Raw genomic sequence first — 27,111 nt, 5'->3', positions numbered from 1 at the left:
AATGTTTTTAGTACAGGCGCAAAATTGCCACTATAGTTGAACTATAACAGAGTTATTGTTTCAGTGCCATACTGGTCTGACGAAAAAGAAATTGCTTTTGAAATTTAGGAGGAGAAATACAGCAGATGTTCTCATAGATGGAGTGGGGGGTTCTTGCATTTGTTTGGGGGTGATGTGATTCCCCCCCTTTCCCCACTGTTTAATCCTCTCTATGTGTAAAGGCAATCTTTTGCTGTATCTTTCCAACAGTCAACAGCATCCCTGCCTTCTGAAGCTTCCGATCAATGTGAAGGGAAGTCATCTGCATGAAAGCCCTATGGGATTTTATCAGATCTAGAAGGGGAGAAGAGCCAAGGAAGCTGTAGGATGCTAATGAAATGGATGACATCCTATTACCACCATTTCTCTCTCGCTCTGTAGCTTCCTTGGCTGCTAGAGTCCTAGTCACTTCCAGGAGAAGACTCAGCAGGGAATCCAGGCAAAGTTCTCCCCCCCACCCCCCAGATCTGGGAGCAGAGGCTGCCAGGAAGCTGTAGAGAGATGAGATGGGTAACAGACAGAATTTTCTCCAACAGTCTCCAACCTACTCAGGGTTTCCTTCTGTCACAAGGGAACACATTAATCAGGAAGCCACTGGTTGGAATGGCTGGGATTCATGTATCATTCTGTCCCCAGAGATTGCCAACTGGATCCCTTAGATGGAGCCCCAGACTTCAGGATGCTGCTCCGTTGGGTGGAACAGTTTCTCGCTGGCCATACTGTTAGGCCCTAGGCCAGCTGCTTCAAGGGGCAGACCAGGTCAGGTGGTAAGAAGGGGAACAGTCTCTCCTGACCTGGACCACCTGCTTCAGTGCATCTTACCCGCCCCCCATTTTTTTTTCCTACTGTGGCTTGCTATTCTTGATGTCTGCTCTACCAGCACCTGCTCAATCCATGTCTGTTTGCATGGATTCTAATGGCTGAAGGGTCTCCTTGGAGTGGGATCCTTCCTGTCCATCTCTTCTCAAAAGTCTCTGACGGGCTGTTGTGTAGCTCTTTGGCTCTTTGGCGTGTGCCCCCTGCCCCCAGCAGTTCATCCCGAAAAGTCATGGAGGAGGAAAAACAAACACGCTGACCTATAATAAAATAATTCTGGCCTTCAGAGGTGAAATCCCATAAGATAAAAGACATTGAATGGAGCATTTCTGAATTGTGCACAGCATCCTATAAGATATCCTGAGCCCCAAGCTCTGTTTTCAATTATTCTGGATTTTTAAGGAGGGGTGGGACGAAGGTGAGCTGCGTGTGCAAGCAGAAAGAGGGAGTTGAAACCAGTGTGAGATTTACAGCTGTTGCTGGGGGAAACGGAGCCTGTGCGGGGGAGACCCCTTGTCAGTCAGGGTGAGACCTTTGTGGTGTTATGGATGATTACTTACATTGGGCGTGTTGCACGCTCAGCAGCTGCCAGTGGGAAGTCCTTCTCCAGAGATAACGTGCTTGGATTTTTTTCTAGGCTGCACTCGTATTCCCATTTGCCTTGTTAAAAATCAGACTGTGTACAAGTTCTCTGGCGTTCCCGGCTAAGAAGTCTGCCCGCGAAGTTTGGATTCCCAGTACAGCAAGCTCACCCCCTTCGAAACAGAATAAGGTCAAAATGGGCTTACTCTCCTGTTTCCCATTGGAGTGTGGCGAGACGGTCCCCTCTCCCGGTTCAAAAACTGCCCCCTCCTCCCCACAGTTGAAAGGGGAAGAGGCAAGTTGGGGACCTGGAGCCAATCGTACATTCTCTTGCTGGCTGAAGAGCAGGGTTATTGCGAGGTTCCAAGAGTTCATCTGCTTACAGGAATCTCTTTGACAGACCACATGGCTGGCAGCAAACAGAAGCATCTCTCTGCTGTGAACTCTCTCTCTTTCTCCCCCCTCCCACCACGTGGAAAATGATTTTTTTCACCACCTGCAGGATTTTTTTTTTAAATGCCCCCCATTCCACCCAGGCAACTTGCCCCCCAAATTTCAACTGTTGAAATTCCACAAGGCGGGCCCGTTTTGCTCTGGCGTCTCCCTCTCACCCCTAACTCCTTTCTGAGCCTTTGCAAAGATTCTCTCCAGTTTTTGCATTTTCTTGGGGATTCTTTCTGAAAAAGTTTGGTGACAGTACTGAGTTTGTTGAGCGTGGCTTTTGAGCGTGGTTGTTTCTTCTCTCTCCCCCCACCGTATGTTCTTGGAAGTTAAATTTCTTTCTCTGGCTGCATCTATGCAACATAGACAACCTAGTTCTGAATTAACCCATTTTCAAAGTTCATACATTGTACTGAACATAAACGAACAAGTGGTTAGGTCTACCCAATAGGCCAACCCACCCACCACGCATACAAACTGAGGTTAATGCTAACCAAGCCAAGCGCTTCCTATGACTTTAATTGCTAGGCTTTAACTCAATCTTGCTAACTGAGTTGTGTGAAAACAGCCTTTGTCTGCAGCTGATTAAACCATAGAATGTGGAAAAGTTCTCGGAGGTCATCCAGACCCACCTCTCACAGTTTCTCAAGGCAGGCTGTTCTTCCACGAAACAGCTCTTACTGTCAGGGTAGTTGCAATGCCTAGCAGCAAGCTACACACCAATGCATAGCAAGCCATCAAACCCAACACCGTTCACACATTCTTTTTCTCCTTACTTTCTCCAGCAAGGGAGACAGCGAGAGAGAAGCAAATTTAGCTCTTTCCGTGGCTGAATGGGGATTTGATTCTTCGTTCCCTTAGTTAGTTGCCTTTCTAATGACTCGTTTGTATGTTTTCTCCTACAGCACATATACAAACAAAGGCACATTTTACCTACTGGAGACACCTTCCTGTTTTGGTTTCTAAGAATGCTTTTAAGACCCCTGTGGGGCCAGGGGCATTCTGACAATGGTAATGCTGGAGCCTGGCAGAGGCATGAAGGAGAGGCATCTGTGAATACCTTGGTGTCTACACCTGACACCTCAGCAGCCCCTGCTGTAAAGTAACACATAGAGTTGTAGAATTGGACTGGATCACAAGGGTCATCCAGTTCAACTCTCTGTAATGTGTAGGAAAGTCAATTAAATCTTCCACAAGAGGTAGCTCTCTGACCTCTTCCTCTTCCAGCTAGATCTCATTAAATATAAGGAAAAATGTCCTGATGCTATGAACTGTCCAACAGTGGGACAATCTACCTATGTAATGAAATCTAGCTAGTGGCAATTTATACCTGTTATTTCTGGTCCTTGTTTCTGTGGTCATGGAAAATAGATCTTGTCCACCTACTTGGTAGTTTCCCCTTATATACCTGAACATGGCTATTGTGTCTCCCTTAAGTCTTATACACATACATACATACATAGGTGGGATTCACACAGTCTGCTCAATTAAGCTTAAGGAAGCACAGCGGTGTGTGCAAATATCATATGATGTTCAAACTAACAAACCCCATTAGAACTTTTGGCCATGGCCTGATTTACCCAGCAGGCTAATGCAATAAATGGTTGATTTGATGATTGATTATGTTTTCAACTCCTAGCAACCACCTAGATAGATGTCCTCCAGGAACTGCAATAGCAGGATTCCCACAACACACAAAACCACCACCTGCATAACTCTACTTTAACCTAGGGGAGGATCCTGTATGAATTCAGTTGTACATTCTCGACAGGAGTTGATGGTCTTCTTCCCTAACTTGCTCTCTCTCTCTCTCTCTCTCTCTGTACCTCCTCCCACTCCCCCAGTCATCAGCTGGGAGAAAATTCCATAAAAATTGGAACCTTTCTCCAGCTCTCCATTCCTGATAAATTGGGATGTTCAGATTAGAGATAACCATAAAATGGATTGCAACAGCCATTTTGGCATTCCTAAAAGATGTCAAGCAGCCAGCAGGATGCTCTTTTGTGTCCAAGTGGGGAAAGGAATTTGTTTCACGGGGGTAACATTGATCTGGTTTACCTGGAAAGCTACAGATGGGTTGACTCTTGGGCAAGGACTTCCATTTACACACGGTGTCCTTCCATGCCCAAAACAAGTAATGGCAAAGGGAGACATATCAGCCTCCAACCTGTAAGGATGAATTTGGGATGGGAGAAACTGTACCTTGGTAGTGGGATGTCAGGAAGGACTTTTGCTTGAAAGCCATGGGCAGTCAAAGCACTTGGATGAAATAATAGCTAAGGCATGGGACTGGGAGCAGAGAGAACCAGATTTGAGGCTCCATTGACCATAGAATTCACCGAATGACAAGGGTTGGTTATTCTTTCTGAGATTTGCTGTTGTAGGAATAAATGAGAGAGCCATCTGCATGCAAAATAAAATGTGATGTGATAATAAATAGAGCAATCTAAAGCAATGATTAAAATTACAGTATTTTTTAGTAGTAGAAGTCAGGTTGATCTGAACTGGCAAGGCAACGTAATGGAAGAACAAGCATTCATTCTGGTTCTGAGCTAATACCATATACTAAGCCCTAAACCCAGGTTAATAGAACACAATGTCTGTGTTCACACAACATGCAGTGCCCAATCAAATCAAACACTTTATGGCTTCATGTGATGGTCTGATTCACACACAGCACCAAGAGAATGGCCAGATTTCTAGGACACACTAGCCACAAACTAAGCTACAAATTTTAGCTAAATGTGAACTATTGGGTTCTTGATGTTCACCTAGCTTGGTTGTTTTCTTACAAATGTTTCCTTACCATGCCAGGTAGCATCATCAATGGATGGGACAGCAGAGTTTGCAACTTCATGCACTGATGATGTTATTTAGCCTGGTAACGAAACATCTGCAGGACAACAGCTGGTCAGTGAACACCAAGAATCCAACAGTTCAACTCTGTGCTACAAATACTCTCTACTCTTGGGGCAAGTATGAATTCAAATTACTTAAGTAGGGTATGGCTTGATAGTTGTGTAAGCTGGGGAAACTGGTGGCTCTTGAAGTGAAATTAAAATCCATCAAAAGGGGCCGAAGGATTTGTTTGCCATGGCTTGAGTTCTTTCCCCATTTTCCAAATGTTCTGGCTTTCAGCCCGAGGTAAACTTAAAAGCATTGTTCCTAGTTGCCAGTAGGCAGGGGGTTGGTCACTGACTCCATCAACTGATGTCCTTGAATCCTTTCTGAAAAACTTTGCTGAAAAACTGAGGTGTCAATTTGGTGGTAGAGTATGTGCTTTTTGCGTGCTGAAAATCTTAATTTTGGTCTTGGGTTCAAGGCAGAGCTGAGAACAAACCATCCTGGAGTTAGCATAAGGCAACTTTGTATTTTCAGAGATACGTGTTGCATTTTATGCAATGTAGCATAGTTGGAATAGTGTCAAGGTTTGTAGCTTTGTTGCTATAGGATGAACAGGGGCTGTTTCTAGCCAAAGAATAGGAAATACATACAGTTATGTATGTAGCCTGCCTGCCTGCCTGCCTGTCTCCTTCCTTCCTTCCTTCCTTCCTTCCTTCCTTCCTTCCTTCCTTCCTTCCTTCCTTCCTTCCTTCCTTCCTTCCTTCCTTCCTTCCTTCCTTCCTTCCTTTTGCTACCCTCCTCCCCCCCTTCCTCCCTCCCCTGATTTTCTTCTCATGTGAGTTTTCAGACATGACCTTTTCAAAATTACATTTTTGCAGGTTCTTGAGTAAATTGGTCATTGCTCCAAATATCACCTTTTCCTTGTTGATTTTTTTTCCTGCAAGGTTGGTTTATTTCTTTATTCAATTTATATAGATCTTGTAGATATGGATGGCCCCTATTAAATGAAGTTCTTTCAGTCTCTTTTCTGCCATTTTTCTGCATTTTTAATACTGTTGTATTAAAATGTATCTTGTACTTCTCTAAACTGCCTTTATTGGGAAATCAACTGATCCGATGGATGGAACCCTGATCATTGGTATACAGATGAAAGAGGTTTGCAGATGGAGATAAGGGAGGAAGGACAATGTCAAGAAGGTTGATAGGACAGTAGTCTGTATGGAAATGCAAGGCAATTTACTGGTCTGTATTACAGGACTCAACAGTTTTTAATTCTCCTGTCCAGCTCTGTATTTCCCATAAATTTCTCAAGAAATTTCCTTCCTTCCTTCCTTCCTTCCTTCCTTCCTTCCTTCCTTCCTTCCTTCCTTCCTTCCTTCCTTCCTTCCTTCCTTCCTCTGTCTCTTTTTTCCATCTATCCAGTTATGTAGTATATCCTTTAAGCTTTCTAGCTGGTAGGAAATGTGTGGCTCCACAAAAAACAATTCACTATCCATATTAGTAAGACAGTGTTCTTACAGATTTTAAGAATAAACTATTCTGAATTTTATAATTATCAACACTTTACAGCTCTCTTAATGTAGAAAGCCTTTCCATTCATATATAATGTCCTCTTTGGGATTGTTTCAACAACCCCGAAATGCAGGTAACGACTCTTAAAAAATTAATAAATGATTTCACAGCTGTTAACCAAAATTGCTTGGGGACCTTCTTCTCTTTCCAAATATAGATTACTCTGCCATTTGTAACACGTTAATTTGCTAGATGCTGATTTATTTAATGCAATGGTGGCTTCAAAAGAAACTCTAGGGCCACTGTCTGAATACTTTCCATGGCCTATGTTCTTTCCCGCTAGGGAAACATTTCAGGGAACTAGGGAACATTTCAGCTAGTTGGTCCTAGATTGAGGCCTCTCTGGAAGCTTGGTGGAAGTTCAAATTATTCCATATCTCTTCCAGTCAGTAAGATGTCATTTGCCCCCTTCCTCTGCTTTCTCTCCTGCAACATTCATATTCAGGCAGGCACACAGAACCGCCATGCGCATGTTGGTGCATTAAGCTGTTGTCTTCTCTACTTTTGCTATTCTCTCCGCCATATATTTAACAGCATCAGAACTCTCACTAAAATCTGTGGAAATACAATAGAGGCCTTATGACAGTCATGTCCAAATGGAAGCATACATTCCTCATTTTATTTAGCACAGGATGGGAGCGGTGTTTGTCTCCCAATTCTTTTCTTTGCTAGAATAGCATATATATTTTGATAGAATAACTGATAACACATGGGCATGATTGTCGACTTGTAAAGCTGTTGTATTCAGATGATGGAGCTGTTCAACTGACGCACACTGCGTGTAGATTTGCGGGGGGGATCCTTTTTAGCCATTTTGATAAACTGGAGAAAACAAAAGCAAGGAGCAACCCCCCCCCAACAATTTATACGGAGCCTTCAGCCCTTTTCGATCTTCCTGATCGTTGGTTCTCAGAGGTCTGGTTTCCATGGACTGAAATGAAACCTTCCCCATTCCATTGATTCTGTGGTTGGAGTTGGGAAATGTTTACAAACATTCCAAATATTCCTAAGATTGAAAGGGCCAATAATTCTTCAAAACAACTAAATCAGGGATCAGTAAACTGGCACCTCCTAGAAGTTTTGGACTCTTTTCATCCATCCCAGCCAGGAAAGCTATTGACAAGGCACTGTGGGAGTTGTAACTAAACTATTTGGAGGCCACAAGGTTGTCAATGCTAGAACAAGATGAGAAAACACATGGCTGTTGACGAAAAAGGAAAGAAAGCGCGTGCCTCACTTTCTCCTTCCTCTTTCTAAAATGTCTGAACCATCCATCATCTTGGCGTCATCCCACATATTTGTGCCATCAACAGCCAGTGCTGTGAAGGGAGGGTGGGCTAAGACAGAATGTCTAGACATATGGATGAAAGTTAATTTTTGCTAGACATCATGGAAGGAGGACCTGGACATTTAGCCTGCAAAGCAATGGTGAACCCCGTTTGGCCTTTGTGGACGTCTCAAGATTAGATTGGAAATAGAAGGGGCTTGTAAGCCAATGTATGCTGTAAGAAGCTAATTTGGAGGGAAAGTTTGACTTCCTTAATGAATCAAGACTTCCCATCTTTGTAATATAAGGTTCAGCTTTCTCCCCCCATGGTACTGCTATCACGCATGGAAAATGTTGAGTCATGCATCGTTTACAAAACTGTATTGTTTTCTGCACAGTCAGAATCACTGTAGAGGAAAGGAATGACTTTGCTTTGGGGGCTATTGTCTAAGAATGTGGTATCACAATGGTTTAAGTCTAAACAAAGAAGATCCAGAAGTATTTTATGGGCAGGCCCTACTTTTGAAAATAGTAAGGAAGCATTCTTCAAGACTGTGGTCAGATATGGGCTCTCTTCTGCTTCCGAAGAAAACGACAGAAAGAAAAGTTGCATGTGTTTCCCTTGATGGTTTTAACTTTTGAATGATTTAAGGTTCACATGGAAGTAGGTGATGGGAGAGTTGTGAGCACAGAGAAGCAAAGTTTTCCCTGCCCTTCCGGTTGTTACAACTCTACCAAACAGACCCTAGCCCAAGAAATCTCCACTGACTTTGGAAATAACTTGGGTAGATCTTCTCCAACTTTATTCAGTCGCATGAACCATGGAAATAGTTAACCCAAATCTGTCTCTTTTAATTATTTTCTGTTGCACAGATGAAAGCTTCCTATAGGTTCTTGTAGAATAGTTGCTCTTTCAAGCGTTCCGCTGCAAATTTGATACTAAGTGATTAAAGCATGCAAAGGAGAAAGAACTTAACTCCAACCTTTTACTCCCCGTCCATGGGCCTCTTGACTGCAGCTTTGATTGTTGACCAAAATTCCCCTTTCATAACTAAGACCTGTCACCTTTGGCTGGATTATCCCAGCAATGAAAACCATGACAACTTCCAGAAGTTACTCAGGGGGAAATTAACCCTCCTTGTTTTTCCTAAGAACATGACAGGTTACCTACCTCTACCCACACCTCTGTTCATGGCATGTTTGATATAAACACGTTCCTGCCCCCCACTCTTCATAACCACCACGCCTGTCCCCATGACCTTTTCTCCTAATTTCTGAAATGCAGACATCTTGCAGAGCAGCAAACTAGATCATGCATAAAAGTCGTTCTACGTTGGGTGCCACATCAGAGCTGTTCATTTTCTTTATTTAATTAGTCATTATGGCTTTGGTTTATGATTATTATTATTTGTGCTTGGGGTCATTGACTCCTCAGGTTCTCTGATTTTGGGAATAAGTTCATTTGGAGAAAAGCTCTATCTGAGGAGCAGTTTACAACATAGGTTCAAAGTCTTGTACCCTAATCTAATGCCTTTTCTAGGCTTGGTGTTCTCTCCAAGATTGTAAAATTAATTACAGTTGGAAGCTGAGAGAGATCAGGGACCTTTCTCCAGAACTAGAATGTGCCCCCTTTCATCTTGAGATGTTACTGTACTGGGGGGCTGGGGGGAGGAACTTTATCAAAAATTGGGCCCGTTTTAAGTATTATTTTTCTTTAAGTGTGTGCTTAATATACATCTGTAATTGGACCCTGAACATGGATTGAATTGTTGTTCAGGTGGGAAGAGACTTTGATTGCTGTTCCTTAAGATGACAACAGTGATGCTATTTTATAGTCATTATGACACAGTCAATGGTTGTATGGCATTTTGCAGAACTAGAAAGAGACAAGGAAAGGGAGGAGGAATAGAAGCTGGTGTAAACAGTCTAGGAACATGATTGTAATAAGATGTATTTTGGCTTAGTTTCAATGGTGTATGAGGTTAGTGGGTTGTGGAAAGGCAACTGTAAGTATGGAATACCACAGTTAAGTATTTCCTCAGCAAACAAAACCCCAGCTCCCTATTATTAGAAAGCTGGCACTTCCAGCACTAGTCCAACTCTTTTCCTGCTTTTCTACTTGCACGGACTTTGAAAAATGCAAAAAGGCATTATAAATATGTCCCATCCACTATCCATTTTCTTAATTCATCAATACAGGCTCTAAGATTTGAAGGCCGGTCTCCTCTGAATCTGCCTCTAATCCTTTTGGAAGCAAAATAGGAGCCGTGATGGCAGTGGAACCTCTAACTTGTCTTGAGATCCTGAAGAGAACCCAGTTAGGCCACCCTGAAGAGCCATTGCTGAATCTCAGTTTGTCCAAAGAAGGTCTGTAGAGGCAGTAGAAAGGAAAAATGCTGAGGGAGTAGAGAAGTCCACGCCAGTTCAGATACCATGATGATGGAATGGATGTTCTCCCTGATGACTCAATTGAGTACTTTCTTACATGAATGGCAGATGTTACAAACCAGTTGCGAACACACACACTCAGAGGATTGTGGACCACTTTGTTCCCTATTGCCGAAGTGTATATGTGACAGAGCCCACACTCTTCGTATTCTACTACCTCCTTCCAACCTGTTCCACTCTCCATATAATAAAGGATGTGTTAGGTTTTTGTGGTGGGGTAGGAATGATGATGGTTGGAGTATGAGGTCAGAGAGCAGTAGGCAGGTACGTTTCATAAGATTTTGAACCAGGGTGGATGAGGACTGACAGTGTAACTAGTTGTGAGAAAATGCATCCTTGTGAGAGATTCTCAAATCAATTCCCAAGAATTCTTGATGGAAAGAATTAAAAACTTGCTCTCTGCTTTGAGTGTGTTAATATTGTGTTTGATAATGTGAAATGAAGCAACTCCGTATACATTTTGTGCACAAATAAGTAGCTTATATTCTTCCCCTTTCCCACATGGACTTGTGTGAAAGAATTCTGGGAACTGTAATTTTATGAAGGCGCTGAGAACTAGCTAATGAATCATTTTATAATGAGGATTTGGTTGAGTTATTTAACATTAAGCATATAGTTCAAGGCAATGAATGAGATTTCTCATGATGCTGAAATCTGACAATTTTCTGCTGGATGATGACAGCATGATGTTGCTGGATGGGCTCAGGTGAGTGCTGAGAGATGTGGGCTGAACTCGGGATTGACCACTTCTGTTCCAGATTAATAATGATATCATGGTATTATGCTTACCATTTTCTTTCTTTCTTTCTTTCTTTCTTTCTTTCTTTCTTTCTTTCTTTCTTTCTTTCTTTCTTTCTTTCTTTCTTTCTTTCTTTCTTTCTTTCTTGTGTTGGGAACACTTAGGATTGTATGACAAATGTTCTTACACCACCCTTGACCGAGGATGGGTTCTGGGAATTAACAACATCAGTGACCAGGGTAATCGAGATCCTCGCTACTTTTTCTCGTTGAAGACGGACCGTGCCCGGAAGGTTACTACCATCACAGATCATCATAGCTACCTCCCAAATCAGTGGGTTCACCTTGCCATCACTTATGATGGACGCCTGATGAAGATCTATGTGAATGGTGCCCAGGTGGCAGCCAGCAGAGAACAGGTAGGGAGTATCTTCAGCCCTTTGACCTTGAAGTGTAAAATCCTTATGCTTGGAGGCAATGCCCTAAACCAAAATTACCGAGGATACATAGAACATTTTAGTCTTTGGAGAACAGTCCGTTCTCAGAAGGAGATACTGATGGACATGACTCTTGTGGCTCATGAAGTAGATATTCCTCTACCTCAGCTAGTTTTTCAGGAGACTTTACTGAATGTGAAAAGCATCTGGTCCCCCATGAAAGATAGCCCACGTCTTCCTCTGACTGAATTCACATCCCACTCTGGCTACCTACTGGATACAAGCCTTGAGCCTCCTCTTTGTGGGCAAACTGTCTGTGACAACGTGGAGGTCATTGCCAGTTACAACCATCTCCCAAGCTTCCGCCACAAAAAGGTGGTTCGCTATCGAGTGGTGAACATTTACGACGACCATCATCGGAACCCAACTATTAGCCATCAACAAATAGAGTTCCAGCATCAGCAACTGAATGATGCTTTCAGTCCATACAACATTTCGTGGGAAATTGAGGTGTTGGAGATAAATAATTCCTCCCTTCGCCACCGCCTCATCCTGGCCAACTGTGAAATCAGCAAGATTGGAGATGAGAACTGTGACCCAGAGTGCAATCATACGTTGACTGGGTATGATGGAGGAGATTGTCGCCATGTGCGTCAACCTTCATTCAACAAGAAGAAACAGAATGGTGTTTGTGACATGGATTGCAACTACGAGCGATACAACTTTGACGGTGGGGATTGTTGTAACCCAGATATAACAGATGTCACCAAGACTTGCTTTGATCCTGATTCTCCTAACAGGTAAGTGCATTCAAAGCAAATATGCTGCTTATATTTTGGGCCAGATCTGTCTGTGCACTTTCTATTCATGTCTCTTTTGGATTTCTATCTCCCACAATGCCCCTTTCCAATTAATTTTAATGAAACCATTTTGTCTGAAGCTGTTATTTGGAGTAGGCTACCAACTGACTGAGGTGCTCAACCACGTTAAGGTGATCCTGATACTTGTCAATCCAGAAAAAAACATGATGATGATATTGGTTGGCTAACTTTTGGAACATTCTGAAAATTTTTTGATTGATTATGTGCCACCAAATTGTTTTCAACTCTTAGCGACCGCGTAGTTAGAAATTCTGAAAATAGCTTGGCCTTTAACCAAGATTCACTTCTTTTTTTTCACCTGCTCCTCCTACCTCTTTCTGTTTTAGATGGATTCTGCAATATTATCTCTGTGGAGAGTGGCACCGAAGCATAGCCCCGAGTGAAGGGAGTTTTAGTTCTTTTTTGTGAGCGTTTTATGCCAGCCATAAACTAAAGCAAAATGTTAAAACTTGGGGAACACGAAAGAGCAGATGAATTTGTACTGTTCTGGAATGACCATTGGAGAATTGTGTCAAGAACGAGATGTGTATAGAGGCATGAATTCAGAGAGGTTGCCTGTTTTTCAAGCACTGCTACACCATAAACTTAGTTTTGATGAGTAGCGTGTCGTTTTTAAAACATACATATTTGTCTTAGCAGGAACTATCAGTCGGGTTCCTGTGTGTCTTGGTTGTGGCTCAAGAGAGCTTTGGCACAGCCTGTAAAAAGAAGCCACAAAAATTTGTAGTTTGCAAAGGGTTTTAGGAGCCTTTTGAGGTTGGATAGAAGGTGAGATGAAACGGTCCAGTCCTTCTCTGGTAGCCTGCTGGATTTCTGGGGAAGAGGAGCAGGCGACAACATTTTCCTTGCTTTATGAGTCTGCTTGACCTGAAGTTCCAAAATCCTTAGCTGGAGATACAGAAAATGAACTCCTATGTGCCCAAAAGGCCTTTCCCACAGGTACTTTATAAACCTGAACATCATTTTATGAATTATAACTGTTTCTGAGCATCCTTTTTGGAGGAGAAAGAAGTAAGTTGCCTTCTTGGCCATCCTGTTGCTGTTCCCTTCAGCCAAGGTCTTATCTTAAACATCAGCTTTCTCTGGGACAAAACCCCTTAGAGTAGAGTGTCAGAAACCGAAGAGATAAATGGGTCTGAAGCATTTTGCCTCCTTCCAGACTGATCCATTTTCATGAAAAAAAATGGAGTCTATTCTATATATTCAGTCATCCGAGGAGATCTGAGATCGCAGCGTTTTTCAACCGGAGGGATTAAATTTGGGCTTTGCTGTGTGTGGAATCAAATTGTGACCCATAGGCCCCATAGACTGAAGCTTCCCCCATGTGACCCCAGAGTTAGCTTGTCTGGAGGAGGCTGGATTCTCCCCTCGCATTTGGCAATTGTTTTTAATGGCGTCATTTTGTCCAGCTTCCGAGACAGGAAAACGCTCCAAGCTGTGATATCACAACAGCTCGCCTTTAGGCACTTATAGCTGCTTGCTAAAAGAGAGAGTGACTTTTTCCTGCTCTCGATCAAACTTCTGTGTTTTTAATAGCCACCCAAGGAAGACTATTAATAGAAGACATTTGTCGAAATATAGAACAGCGTGATGGAAAAAGGGAAACCTGTGAGGTCCATGCCAGGAAAATTTCTATGTTGAAATGCGACCAAAAGATGTAGTAACATTAAGTGTACAGAGGAAAGGGTGGTGCCGATTCTTGGATACTGATAGAGATTTTCTACCCCTTTCCCGCCAGTGTATGCTAGCAGCTTGTTCTGCCCTGATCTGTGAGTCAGCTCCTTCTGTTCCTTCAAATAGAATAAGGAAATGGGTGACAATAAGCTATTCATGATTAAAATCCTCCGTGAAATCAGTTTCAGCCTAAAGCGATGCCAGAATCCGCCTGCCAATTTCCCCCAAGTCTTTCTCTCCTTGAAAAAGTGGCTTCTGCTTTTCTGCCTCATTCTCAAGGGATGGCTTTCAACATTCTTTGGGAGAGAGTTTTCAGTTGACTTCCTTGTTGGAGGAGGCAGAGCGCCGTTCTGGGGACAGCTTTTCCCATCAGATTACACCCTACTGGCAATCTCGTCCAGGAGAAAGGATTTGCATCCCCTAACAAGGGTAAACAGGGAGAAATTGCTAGCACACTCTAGACAAGAGACATCAGGCTAGATGACGATGGTTCCCTAGCATACCTCGTCATTAGTAGTCACCATCTGAAATGTCCTCATTTGCTTGTCTTCAAAATCCAGTGTCTTGCACAACTGAGTGTGGGCTGAGTAGGTCATGGCATACAGTAGACCAAAGAAAAAGAATCCGTTGGGACAAGTCTACTCCTTTTCCCCCTCTCAGATTGTATGGTCCCGCTGCTTCATTGTTCTGCGTGTGTGATTTTGTGCAAATTGGCTTAGGGAATCGCCTTTTCGTGGAACCAGGTATTAGAGGATGCAATTTTAACAGACCACCAGCAGGATCCAAGGGACTTATTGAATGCCTTTTTCTCTCAAGGAGGGACTATTAGCCAACACAGTGACAGCCTTGTAACCCTTGTAGAACTGTGATCCCTGGTAGGCATGCTTAGGGGGGGGGGGGCATTATTTACAGAATTATGCTCTCCCCCACCTTTCATAGACTCCTAAAACTGGAGGGGGCCACTGAGGCCACGAGTCAGACTCTCTGCTTGGTGCAGGGATCAAAAGTGTATCATCTCTGACAGATGGCTATCTAGCCTTTGCTTGAGAATCTGGAAGAGGAGACTTCCACCCCTATGGATCATTTATGTTCTTTTTCTTAGGAAGTTTTGCCTAACGATTTGACTGGAATCAGCCTTCCTGTAGCTTAAGACTGTTATTCTATGTCCTGCACTCTAGGATGTTGTAAAACAGGTCTTGTTCTTCTCCTGTGTGACATATCTTCTGTCCTTAAGTGCTATGGAATCTCGCCTTGGTCTTTTCTATACATGGCCAAATCTCTCAGCCTCTTTTAAGACTCCGTTTCCAGTGTCAGGATCATTTTTCTTGCCCTTCTCTGCACCAGTTCCCATTCCTCTGAACCTTTCTTAAAAAGATGCATGCTTTTCCTTCTGGTGTCTATGCCTATTCTGTACTGCCCATCTCCATTCCTTGAGTAGCTTATTGTTGATGAATAAGAAAGAAAGGGAAGAAAAGAAGGAAGGGAAGAAAGGAGGAGAGAAAGAAGCCTACTTGTCCTTCCAAAAAGATGCATCAAAGAAATGTTCCAATGACAGTGGAGGAAAATCTTTGATCGTTTTCCAGAGCTGTACTCATGGCTTTGAAATGTGATTTTGGCAGCTCTTGACGTCTGGCTTCTTTGGTTCACTTAGCTTGGGCTCATGTGGCTGACATTATGTCCTCCATCATAGAATGCAAATAACCTTGAGAAGATGGAGTACAGCTCATACTGGGGGAAGGAGGAGGGAGGACATTGACGCACCGTCAGCTATTCAGAGCTGTAATCGGAAACCAGCAATTAAGAAGTCCCCTGCAGATTCGGACCATCTTACCTGCAAGGCCCTCTTTTAAAGGGTCTGGTCTGACAATGCTCTTTAAAAAATAGCTCAGCTAGATTCAACCAAAGCTTTATGTGGGTAGTGATAAAGCTAAGACTGGATCCCAGGACACAGGCTCAAGGATCCATCAGCCATCTCATCTCCCACATTGCCAACCAAATGTTTCTTGGAAAGCTCATCATAATTAGGATATGGGAATCAGGGAAGATCCATTTGGAATGCTTGATTTGATTCCAAAAGTTGATTTGGTTTGGAAAGTCAAGTGGAGAAGATGCCAAATTGAACTGATGAATTTCTTTGATCGGGAGAGTTAATTAGATTCAGAGAAATGAGTGTAAGAGTCACACAAAAGTCCATTGGCTCAAAATGAAATTGTGATTTATGGTTCTGATGATTAGACAGGATAGATTATAGAAAGAACAGAGTCATGATGTAACTTTAGAGAAAGAGGTTAAAATATAATAGCACTTATAATTGCTGTGAAGAATATCGGAAGCCACTTCTTTATACCTTTATACCTTTATACCTTTCTCTTTTTTCTACTTTCTTCTACATTTTTATTGCATGTTTAGCTTTTTCTTTTATTTCTCTTTTTCCTTTTCCTTTTCTCTGTTCTATTTTAGTTTGTACTAGTTCTTATTATTAATGGTAAAACTTTCAATAAAAATTATATTTTAAAAAGTCTATTGGCTCATCCAAATTCATCTGGAGCTTCCAATTCAGCCTGATGTCTCCGTTTGACTTGTGAAAACAGTGATATGATTGGATCAAAGAGCCTTCAAAGTGAATCTCCAAATTGGATAGTGGGGTTCCTAGGAGTTGTAGCTCTGCCACATCCAGAAGGATACATTTGAGGTGGGGGGGAGAGAATTACTTTTTATTGTCATCTGGATGAAAGTATGGGAGAATTACCAGCAGCAAGGAGTCCATCTTTTTTGATAAACCTCCTTTGTTGTTGTTGTTGTTTAGTCGTTAAGTGGTGTCCGACTCTTCGTGACCCCATGAACCACATCGCGCCAGGCCTTCCTGTCCTTCATTGCCTCCCTGAGTTTGCTCAGTTTCATGCTCATTGCTTCAGTGATGCTACCTAACCATCTCATCCTCTGCCATCCTCTTCTCCTTTTGCCTTCAATAACCTCCTTTGAGCCAAGATCAATTCCTGGAATTTTAATGGACATGTCCATCTCTTTGCACCAATATGGAAGCAGATTCCACTGCTTTCTTCTGGGGTGTTTTCAACTACCCAGATTAGCCTACAGCCTTGCCATTTTCCATAATTTCCATCCAAGTTCTAATTGGGTCCACATCCTCTTCTGAGCCCAAAGACAGCCAGGTGCTTCCACTTGCTGAGACCCCATATAACTAGAGGTGCAATATTTGGTGGTGCCAACCCCCTTCCCAAAGGAAACCTACTCCAATATTCACAGAGAGCCCTTTGTTCTTTGCCACAAACCTACAAAGAGTCTCACGCATGAGCAGACTCAAGAACAGGATCATCGTTAGCCAAGCTGTGGTCTTCAGGAGATTCTACCTTCAAGAGAAATACCTCCTCCTTCTTGGTTCTATTCCTAGGGAGTCAGCTTTCATGATTCAGCTGGGGCTGGGGACACCAAGTCCAAAGCTATTTCAAGGTTGATGACTTCATCAACAGGTCAGGGGGCGAGGAAGGGTGGTGAACTAAGAAGAAAAAAGTGTAAGCAATAATAGTATTGTGGAAACATCATTTTGCCTTGCTTTGTTTTTTTTCCCCTCTTGGAGAGTCCTTGGGGCAGGACTGGAAACCTTTGGTGCCTTGCCAGATCCTGTAGCTTCCCACTTCCTTCTGGGAATGGAGTTCTAGTGAAGAATTCTAGGAACCCAGCACAGCGGAACTGAGGAGCAGATTGGCTTGTGAGAGCTCCATGTCCAACAGGCAGAAGCCCACGTCAGCTGGTTTTTCTCTTTGGAGAACTCTTGACTGGGAGCAGGCTGCCCCTTCCTTTTTTTCCAGGCCCAGTCCTTCCCCTACCCCCCTCCCTAGTTGCACAGGCAGTCTCATTCATTTAAGACCTAGAGGGACCTACAAAATCCATTCTCAATGAAATTCCAACCTGGCCTTTTGCTTAACATCAGGTCTGCTCAAAATAGGACAAGGTGGTGTCTGTTCTGAAATTTATATCCTGATGGAATGTGCCTGGATTTCCCTCTTCCATCCACGAGGGAAATGACAGGCATTGAACAAGAACAACTGGATTGGTTTCTTTGGTTTCCACCTTGGTTTCAGAATTTGCAAAATTCTATGCTAAGGTCATGAGAACGTTCATGCTGGTCAACAGGGAGAAATGCTTGGAGATTTTTCAGCATTTTGTGCCAGGGTGGGGGTGAAGGTCAGCAGAAATGCAAGAAGCTATAAGATATGGAACTTTAAAGGGAGGAGTTGTAATGCAGTAATATAATCCTCCTGTTGCATGCAAAAGCACCTAGGCTCAGTCCTAGTGTCTCCAAGTTGGATGGAGGAAGATGACTCCCTCAAACCCTGGAGACCAACCCTGTATAAAGTAGCCATTTGATTACAGGGCAACTTGTTGTAACTGTAGGTTTTAGGTGAGGGAGTCTAACTCAGCGGCTGAACATGTGCTTTGCACGCAGAAGGACCTGGGTTCAGTCCCAGGTCAGATTGGACCGTTCTTCCTTGAAACTCTGTCAAGTTGCCAATACTGGCTTAGGTGGAACAAAAGTCTGACTCAGCAGAAGGCAGGCTTGTTGGGACAAAAGTTAGTAAGAGGCAACTGGGGCAAAGATCATGGAGCTGCTTGGTGTCCTGCAGGCGTTCTCTTTTTTGATTTCTGTCTCCTCTCCCTGTTCATGCAAAGCATTTGTCATGTAAGGTGCTTCTTTGGGGATGCACCTTCCTTGAGACTGAGTGCAGAGCATCTGATACCTGTGGTATTTTCCCATGAGGTGCATGGTTGCGTTGCTAATGAGGCGTCAAACCAGAGAGCAGATCGATGTCCTTGTGCTCTGAATCCCAACCATAACATCAACTTTCCTCTTGATTTTCAACCTCTGCTTTCCTTTCAAGCTACACACTTCTCTTGTCCTTTCCTCAGATTTGATGTTCTGCTTTGTAACTAAGTGTCTAAATAATCTTGTGATATTTACTATCTTATTTGTGGGGGCAGCATGATTGGAAAGGGAACAGATTCTCAGGGAGAGAGGAGATGCACCGAGAGCTATAACGGAGGAGACTTTCTTTCCTTTCTTCCTTGATAAACAACAACTTTTCAAAACAACAAAATCAAATGAAACAACTTGTTGCTCCTTCAGAAAAATCCACAGATCAACACCTGTCTACCATCTTGCCTCCTTAGATACTCGGGCAATGGGTATGCAAGAGAAAATATTGGGGACCACCAAAATTAGTAGGAAGGGCTTAGAGGAAGTGGCTAAGTAACCTTTTCCCTTCCTAGAGGTGTTGGCTTGAGAAAAATAAAATGTTTCACCTCTCCATCACCTTCTGAAAGTGGTCTTTAAGAATGCAGGTGTCAGATGCAAGACAGCTGACCTCATCTCTTTCTCTCCTCTCATCCAATTTTTGGACCTTGGCTTTCACCTCTGTCTCAGTTTTGATTGCTTTTGATTTGCTCATGTTTGAGAGGGTTGAATATTCTTTGAACAAGGAAGTGGGAGAAATGGAAATTGTAACTATGGCATGCTGAGTTTCCTTTATTTATTTTTAAAGGTAGGTGCTGAACCATGGTTGCAGGGAGAGCATTAAGATGCAGGTGTTTTCCCCACCCCCATATTAGCAATAAAGTAATATGAGAGGAACAAATCAAGCTTCTTCCTCATGGCAGCTCATTGTTATCCTGTGAGTAAGCAGCTGATGTTAGGAAAACTCCCTCCATAGTTATAGCAGTACAGATCCTCTGCATCAGCAGCTTCAGGAATGCTCTAAAACGACACAGGGTCATATGTTACAAAAGCATCTTTCTTGACATACTCACTTCCCATAAGAAGTTCTGCCTGAACGGGTGTTCAGTGGGATAAGAAAACCTAAATTGCATTAGGCTGTATATGGCCTTCCTTCGGTAGGCTAGATACAGCTTTTCTGAGATTTAAGGTGATGGATTTGAATGGAGCTTCTTTCAGCTAGCTGGCTGATTTGAACCTTTGATCTCTGGAAATACTGTGACTGGAACAGTGTCTTCAACTTTGACAACTTCCTGATATGCAAACTGAACTCTAAACATTATTAGCAATGATCTTGCGGACTGGCAAACTCTGGAAGTTGACGTCTGGAAGTTATCAGTGTTGGGAAACACTGGTCTGTAGTATGCTGACCTTACCTGTGACTATAAAAGGCTCCTGGAGGAGTTTACAAAGAGTTTACAAGGAATAAAAGGGAGGGAGAGTAACAGAGAAAGGCCAAGCATTCCCCCTCCCCCCACTTAATTTTCAGTTTTAACCATGGTAAGCCAGTTCTAATAGTTGGAGAGAATTGCTACCACTCAGATAGCAACTGGAAAAAGCAGAACACATCTTGCAGTCCAGCAGATAAAGGGAATTGATGTTTTCTTTTTCTCTGCTGTGCTGCTCGATAAAATGATTGACTTCTAAAGGTAGATTGGATGGGGTAAGGCAAGACTTCCAATAGCCACTCAGAAGCTGAGATACCTTAGAGGTTGATTCTGTGTACGGTGCAGGCATGGGGACAATCAACATTAACATGAAGCCCTTCTTATTCTTGCTTCAGAGCCTACTTAGATGTCAAAGAACTGAAGAATAGGCTCAACCTGGATGGCTCTACACATCTCAACATCTTCTTTGCCAATTCTTCTGAAGAAGAGTTGGCTGGCATGGCCACCTTCCCGTGGGACAAAGAAGCCTTGGTGCACTTGGGTAAGACCTTGGGAGAGTGGTGGCATCCATCTCTTTGTGGACACGCTGGATGCCTTCACGCACCAAGCCTAGACAGATCCAGAAAAGGTCTAGCTGTATTTGTACAACATGCCAAATGTGGTTAGTTTTAGTCTTGCTTTGGGGGGATGTGGGGAGGTTTAGTGTGCTGTGCAAGGCACAAAACATTTAAACAGCTTACGATCCACATAGTGTGCAAAATCATAACAATCGTTAACTCAGAAACCAAGTTAAGGATGTTGTGTGAACATTAAGAAGGAGGCTCTGGAATGTCATCAACTTTTGTTCTGATTTCTATTTTAAAAATCATTTCCAATAATAGCCTTAAATAGCCCAGAGGATTTTAAAAAGAAAACTGGGGTGGGGGTGTGTGTGTGGAAGGGGAGAGAGAGAGAGAGAGAGAGAGAGAGAGAGAGAATCAAGACAACAAAAATATTCATCATTCTCGACTTCCAGCCAGGAAAAAATTAGATTATAAACCCAAAGCATATTATGGTATTTCTCAAGTGATGTCAGCCCTGAAATAGCTTTTGTGCGTGTGTGTGAGTGAGTGAGTGAAGGGAAGGCATCTTCTCCTTGTATGTAATTTGCAAAGGTTTCGAGCAGATTCTTAAGCTGAGGGTTGGAATAGAATAGGGGAATGTATCCTGGTGATCTGTTTCTTAAAAAAAGAAACCTCTAAAAGGGAGGGCATCGAACACCTAAAATACTCAATTGAGACAACCCCCTCTTTTCTCAATGACAGGGAAATATTTGATAGCTGGGACAATCATCTGGGCTTGATTTCTTTCCATCGTGCCTTGCTTGTGAACTTCCCAGCAGCATTTTGTTAGAGGAGGAGAGCAGGAAAGGAGGAGAATTGGGACATGCCAGGAATTTCTTTCGCTTCCTCTCCCCGTCTTTTAATTTGATGGGGAAAATGGGTGGGGTGGAGTGTTTGCATTTACTTAATGAAGAAGCAGCCGGGACATGCACACGAATGTCCTGTCCTTTCGGTCCCAAGAGAAGAGACAATAAAGGAACTCACTGCCAAAGCAGAGGTAGGGAATAATAGTTGGAACTTTTCCCCCCTTGGAAAACTTGGAGAAGTTGTCTACCCATTTTATTTGCCCACAGATTGAATGAAGAATTCCAAAAGGTCCTTTATGCCAATGTCTGTATGCTGCTTCCCAGGTTATGTTAAACTCCAAGATGAAATGCTCATGGTAATACCATGAGAAGCAAAACTCAGTCGGACAAACATATAATATTTTGCCTTGCCCTGGAGCCTCCACCCCCTGATTAATGCTCGGTGGCACCATAATTCATTAGAAGACATCCTCTTATGGAGAGAGACAGAGCTGAGCCGGGCAACTGGATGGGAGAAATAGCCTTGCAACTGCCAAAGAGGAAGGGAACATTTGAATTCCAATAACTGGATATTTGGACTAATTAGCATTAGGCTCTCTTGTAGCACCTCCTGCTGGATTTATCAGATGTCATGGTCTCATTGTCAGCTGCCTGTCCTGTCTTTTAAGGTTTAATGGTTGAATGCCAATTACATTGGCAGTCATGGTCCAAAGGGAGAGTCTCTTAACTGAGTTTACCTGTAATGGCAGCAATTCTAATTATTTTGCCAGCGGATTGAAGTCAACTCACGAGGAGGGAAGGGGAAAAAAAACAAGAGTAGGGAAAATTAATTTCCTGTTTACCCACCTTTGCTGCCCCCTTCTCGCTCAGAAAGATTCTGCCTCATCTTTCCATATTTGTTCTCCCCACCAGTTCTCTAAATCCAATATATATTTAATAAGAAAATAAAATGAAAGATGTTATGTTGTCCAGATCTTAACTTTGGAATACATTATCATCTGGGCACAAAGAATAATCTCTCTCTTTCTCTCTTAAATGGAAAAACTGTAATTGATTTAGACCTTTGACAGCTGTGAAAAATATGAAGTCCCTTTCCTCTCCCCCCCAAAACACAACCCCCTCCCTCGAATAGGCTGAAGAATCAAACAACCTGCGCAGCTTCGTGGCCCTGATAAAGTTGAGCCAGCCTGTACTATGATTTTTATCTTCTCCGTTGAGGGAGATTTTTTCCCCCAATATCTCCAACAATCAGAAAGGAAGAGAAACAAAAGCAAAGCAAAACACCAGAACAAGAGAAAAAGTGGAGAAGACAGAGAAGAATTGTGCTTTGTGATGGATCTGTTGCAAAAACACCCATGTGGATTCTCTTTGGCTGGAAGCATATTTCCAAGCTGCTGCATCTAGGAATTGGGTCCGTAGGTTGGCTGACTGGGCTGCAGCAAAGATGCTTCTGACGCCTCTTGAGGTCCCCCATCCCTAATTCTCCTCCTCTTCCTCTTCTCTGTTGATGTATGTTCTTCCTTGCTTCCAAGCCTGCAAGCAAGAAAATAACAAGGAGGTTTCATTGGCCTTCCTTTCTGGTTCTGAGTGGTAGCATCGATTAGGGCTCCAGGGAGCAAGCAGCAAGAGCTGGGGGTCCACAGAATGCATCTTGTCCAAATCTCTTTCCCCCACCAAAAGGAAGTTGGTTGCTAATGCCGTTGGTATGCCTCCAGCAGTGATGTCATGCAAGTGTTGTATCTCTATGTTCTTTTCTCTCATGTTTCTGTCCATGCAGGAGGCATTGTCCTGAATCCTTCCTTCTATGGCATTGCGGGTCACACTCACACCATGATCCATGAAGTAGGACACAGCCTGGGCCTCTACCATGTCTTTAAGGGGGTCTCTGAGATCTTCTCTTGCAGCGACCCATGCATGGAAACGGAGCCATCCTTTGAGACGGGTGATCTCTGCCCCGACACCAACCCTACCCCGACCCACAAGATCTGTGGGGATCCCCCTGCTAGCAGTGACATGTGTGGGTTCCATAGCTTCCAGAATACACCATTCAACAACTTCATGAGCTACGCAGGTAACAGCTATTTTCTGCTGAAATGCTTTGTTGATTGTAAACTTTAAACAGTCTTGCACAACTTTTGTAAGGGTTTTTTCCGCCCTAGGACTCAAAGTTGCCTTCAAGTAGTGGATGGGGCCTGTACCAAAGCTCCATTTGATGTATATATAAATTTAATTAAATTGAAGGCCGTTTGTGCAATTTTCTTGTTACTCCTTATTCATTTTTTTCCCTTCCTTCAGTCACCTTAAATATGACTGAAATATGTCAGCTGGTGGAGGGGGCTTGGAAGGAGCACACCCAAATCTTTTAGAAAGGGCTCAGCAGATTAGATAGCTCCATTTCAGCATAACAAAATCTCTTACCTGAACCCCTAATTTGGGGAGCAAGAATAACACATGGCAAGTCGTATTCCAAGCAATCTGAGTTCAGGCTTTTCTAGCATATGGGGTGTAGCTTTGGGACAACGGGACAAACAGTGGATGACACCAGCACTCATGATTTTCCTACAGTGAAGCGAGCAGGAAAAATGAGTTAGAGGCTAGGCTGGTTTGGATTACGCACAGTCCAGTTTTGCTCAGAGAAATCTGGTTTTACCAGTTTCTAAAAGCAAAGCAGAGAATAACTTTTGCAACCAATGAAACAAACCAGTTGACAGCAGCTCTCTTTGGAGCTGAACCCAATGTTCTCAGAAGACTTTTCTTTCCCCTTGTGAAAATGATTGCTTCTTTAATGTTCATCCCCACCCTGGAAAAAAGGACAACATGTTGTTGAATTTTCTCTAAACCTCCTCCTGGTTGGTTGGTTTTGTAATAGCCACCATTCCTTTTTCTACCTATAGTGGAAGCAAAGGGTGGACAATACTACCATAATTCATTGCAGTCACAGCAAGTGGCAGCATGTCACTAATCCAGGCTGACCTCAAAAAAAGCTAAGCTGGGTCAGACCTGGTTATTTCTTGAATGGAAAATCCCTAGGAAACCTCAGCACTGTGGTCTAGACTGGGAAGATGAAAATAATACCTCGGAAGAAAACAGGGTTGCCAGAATAATAACATGGACATGCCTGTGAAGTCTTCAGGAGCGCAACTCAGCTCAAAGAGGGCTTTATAGACCAGCTGAGAAGCAGCACTTAGTTAACTTTGGCTGGGTACAGAAAGCTGCTGGTAATACATGGATAGGAAACTGCTGGGAAATCCTGTTTTTATAATGCCCTAACTCTCTCTCTCTCTCTCTCTCTCCTGTTTTTGGGTGGTGTGCACCACTTTAGATGATGACTGCACCAATTCCTTCACACCCAACCAGGTTGCCCGTATGCACTGCTATTTAGACCTGGTGTATCAGAGCTGGCAGCCTATCAAGAAGCCAGCCCCCATTGCCATCATGCCTCAGATTGTGGACCGAACAGCAACCTCTGTTACTTTGGAGTGGTTTCCACCAATTGACAGGCACTTCTTTGAAAGGTGAATGGGTGGGACAACGTGTTTCTGTTGGACTGGCTTTGGAAGGTGTGCTCAGGAAGCTGGCAATGACATGGGACCAATGAGTTGAATGTTGTTGGATAGCTGTTCCCCCCTTCTTTTTTTGTGTGTACATTTAATTAGGGAGCAGTGCATACTAAAATGAGTATCTTAGGAGAAAATGCACTTTTTAACACACGCGCACACTGTTGAAGAAGGAAGAACAGAGCAGAACTGAACACATCTTTATTCAGTCAATGACCAGCAAATTTAAGAGAACAGTGACAGAATAAAACAAATTAATAGAACAATATACTAAAAGATCACATAATAATATTATATTCACTCTTCTATAACCATATTAATACATTAATTACCCAAGTAATAATGTTTAAAAACTAAAAACTATGATTCAGAGTAAACATCCTCTAGCAACTTATTTATTAAGAAATACTGATCCAAACGCGATATTAAGAGTAAAAATAAAAATGATCTTCTTAAACCAATTACTTCTTTAATCATTTTTGCCTTATATTCATTGCAGCAACCCAAAATTTAGCTACTGAAGAGTGAACAAGTTTAAGATCAAAAAGGGAAGGAGGCCAAAAAATTAGAAATAAAGAGGAACGGATGTTGTCCATCCTTGCTGTTCTGCCACATAGTCAAAGATTGAAGATAGGTTGTTACTCGTGATGATCCCATCATGTTTCAACCTATTCAAAGGTTGGGTTTCTACAGCAGCTATTTCAATAGGTTATGAACCCCTGTGAATTAGAATATGAGATGGGCACCATAGGAAACTCAGCCAGCACATCCTGAAGAAATCCGTTGAGAAATTTCTCGCATGAACTGTAGGCTTCATTCTGACCTCCCCCTTTCTTTTTGCCTCACATTCAGACATAGCACCATCTCCCATCTGGCACTTTCCAAAATGATAAATGAAGCCCGTGCAATATGCATTCAATTTATATTTCATAAGGTGGTTATTGTACATGAAATAAATTCAATCTGTCTATTAAAAAACATTCTGATCGAAGGCTAATTGTTGTGTAATGAAAGACACCAGCCCTGACATACCTCTTCAGCCTCCATCAGTCTGTTTTTATTAAGCCACAGTGAATTGATACTTAAATGACATCCCGTTGCCAGCCAGTTTGATCTAAGATTTCATAACAAAAACCTTAAATCAACACTCAATTTCTTCTACAGACCCTTCCATCAGGGGTTCATTTTTGTTGAGCAGGTATAAGTTGGGGATATCGAAGGAAACATTGTCCTAGAATTACGTCATCGTTTTCTGAGTTTTTCAAATCTTGGATAAATAAATCTGGCAGTGACTTTCTCCCTGAAGACAGAAGGGAGGAATTGCTTAATTTTTGAATTATAACTGGCCCTTTTGTTAGTTCCTGGAAATTTATTGTTAATCTCAGATGGTGATTCATATGCATTTAAAATTTGGATTAGGAGAACATGCAACTAAAAACCCAATCTTAGATGGTCATTAGGGAGGTAATAGTTCTAGGGAATTTTACCTTATTGATTACAATGCAGATTGACCTAATCTGCATCTTTGGATTTATGTACCTCTTTGAAATTAACCATCTACTACCTTTAATTTTCCCAACAATTCAGACCAGCTTTGGACTGGAAAGTGTGTGTCTGTATGTGTACATGTGTGCATTTTAAGGATGAGAACAGCCTCCAGGAACTAGTGTGGTATAGTGGTGAATGTGTTGGACTAATACTGGGAAGATCAAGAATCAAGTCCATTCTCGTCTCTTTCCAGATGTTGGTTGGTGGTTTCACTATTTCCAACCAAGTACCATTAGGCCAGTCCCTCTCTCAGCCCAACCTACTCCACATATAGTTGCTATTCTGAGGATAAAAATGAAGATTCCCTCCCCCCGCCCCGCCCCAGATACACTTCAAAAGAGAAAAGGGTGCTATGTAGCACCTTGGAAGACAGGTGTACATATGAGGTGGACTTCAGTCAAATAGTTGTAGGTAGGGCAGATGTATGGGAAAGGAAACCCAAATGCAGCAGAACTAGCTTTTCCATCACGTTGCAGTTAGTGAGTTAATACATACGACCATCTAAGAGGATTAGGGTCTAAAATTAGCTAATTGTACCACCTAAATCAAGCTACTAATAGATGTTTTTATTTAGATCCAAAGACTAGTGCTGCTCCAGGCATGCAACACCCTATATGTGTTGTAATGATGGATGTTCTGCTGGTTTTGAATAAGTAAAAGAATAGACCAGGAAGCTTGGAAG

The 27,111-nt window shown here is 42.7% G+C and overlaps 1 protein-coding gene across 1 annotated transcript in view; it reads left to right on the top strand.

The window, feature by feature from the left end:
* The window catches only part of PAPPA (pappalysin 1), a 118,949-nt gene that overhangs the window by 7,197 nt on the left and 84,641 nt on the right, over nucleotides 1-27,111 (top strand). The window contains exons 2-5 of the mRNA XM_088146947.1: nucleotides 10,913-11,984; nucleotides 20,312-20,457; nucleotides 23,102-23,395; nucleotides 24,647-24,839. Of these exons, the coding sequence (XP_088003073.1) occupies nucleotides 10,913-11,984; nucleotides 20,312-20,457; nucleotides 23,102-23,395; nucleotides 24,647-24,839 (1,705 nt within the window). The remainder of the gene's footprint in view (nucleotides 1-10,912; nucleotides 11,985-20,311; nucleotides 20,458-23,101; nucleotides 23,396-24,646; nucleotides 24,840-27,111) is intronic.

This window comes from Python bivittatus, unplaced genomic scaffold (genome assembly GCF_059951505.1).
Source record: "Python bivittatus isolate LINGU-HERP-01145 unplaced genomic scaffold, Pbiv_v1 ctg000160_np1212, whole genome shotgun sequence".
Taxonomy (NCBI): Eukaryota; Metazoa; Chordata; class Lepidosauria; order Squamata; family Pythonidae; genus Python; species Python bivittatus.
Note: the sequence above shows the minus strand (reverse complement) of the source record. Positions and strands in the feature narration are given on the sequence as shown.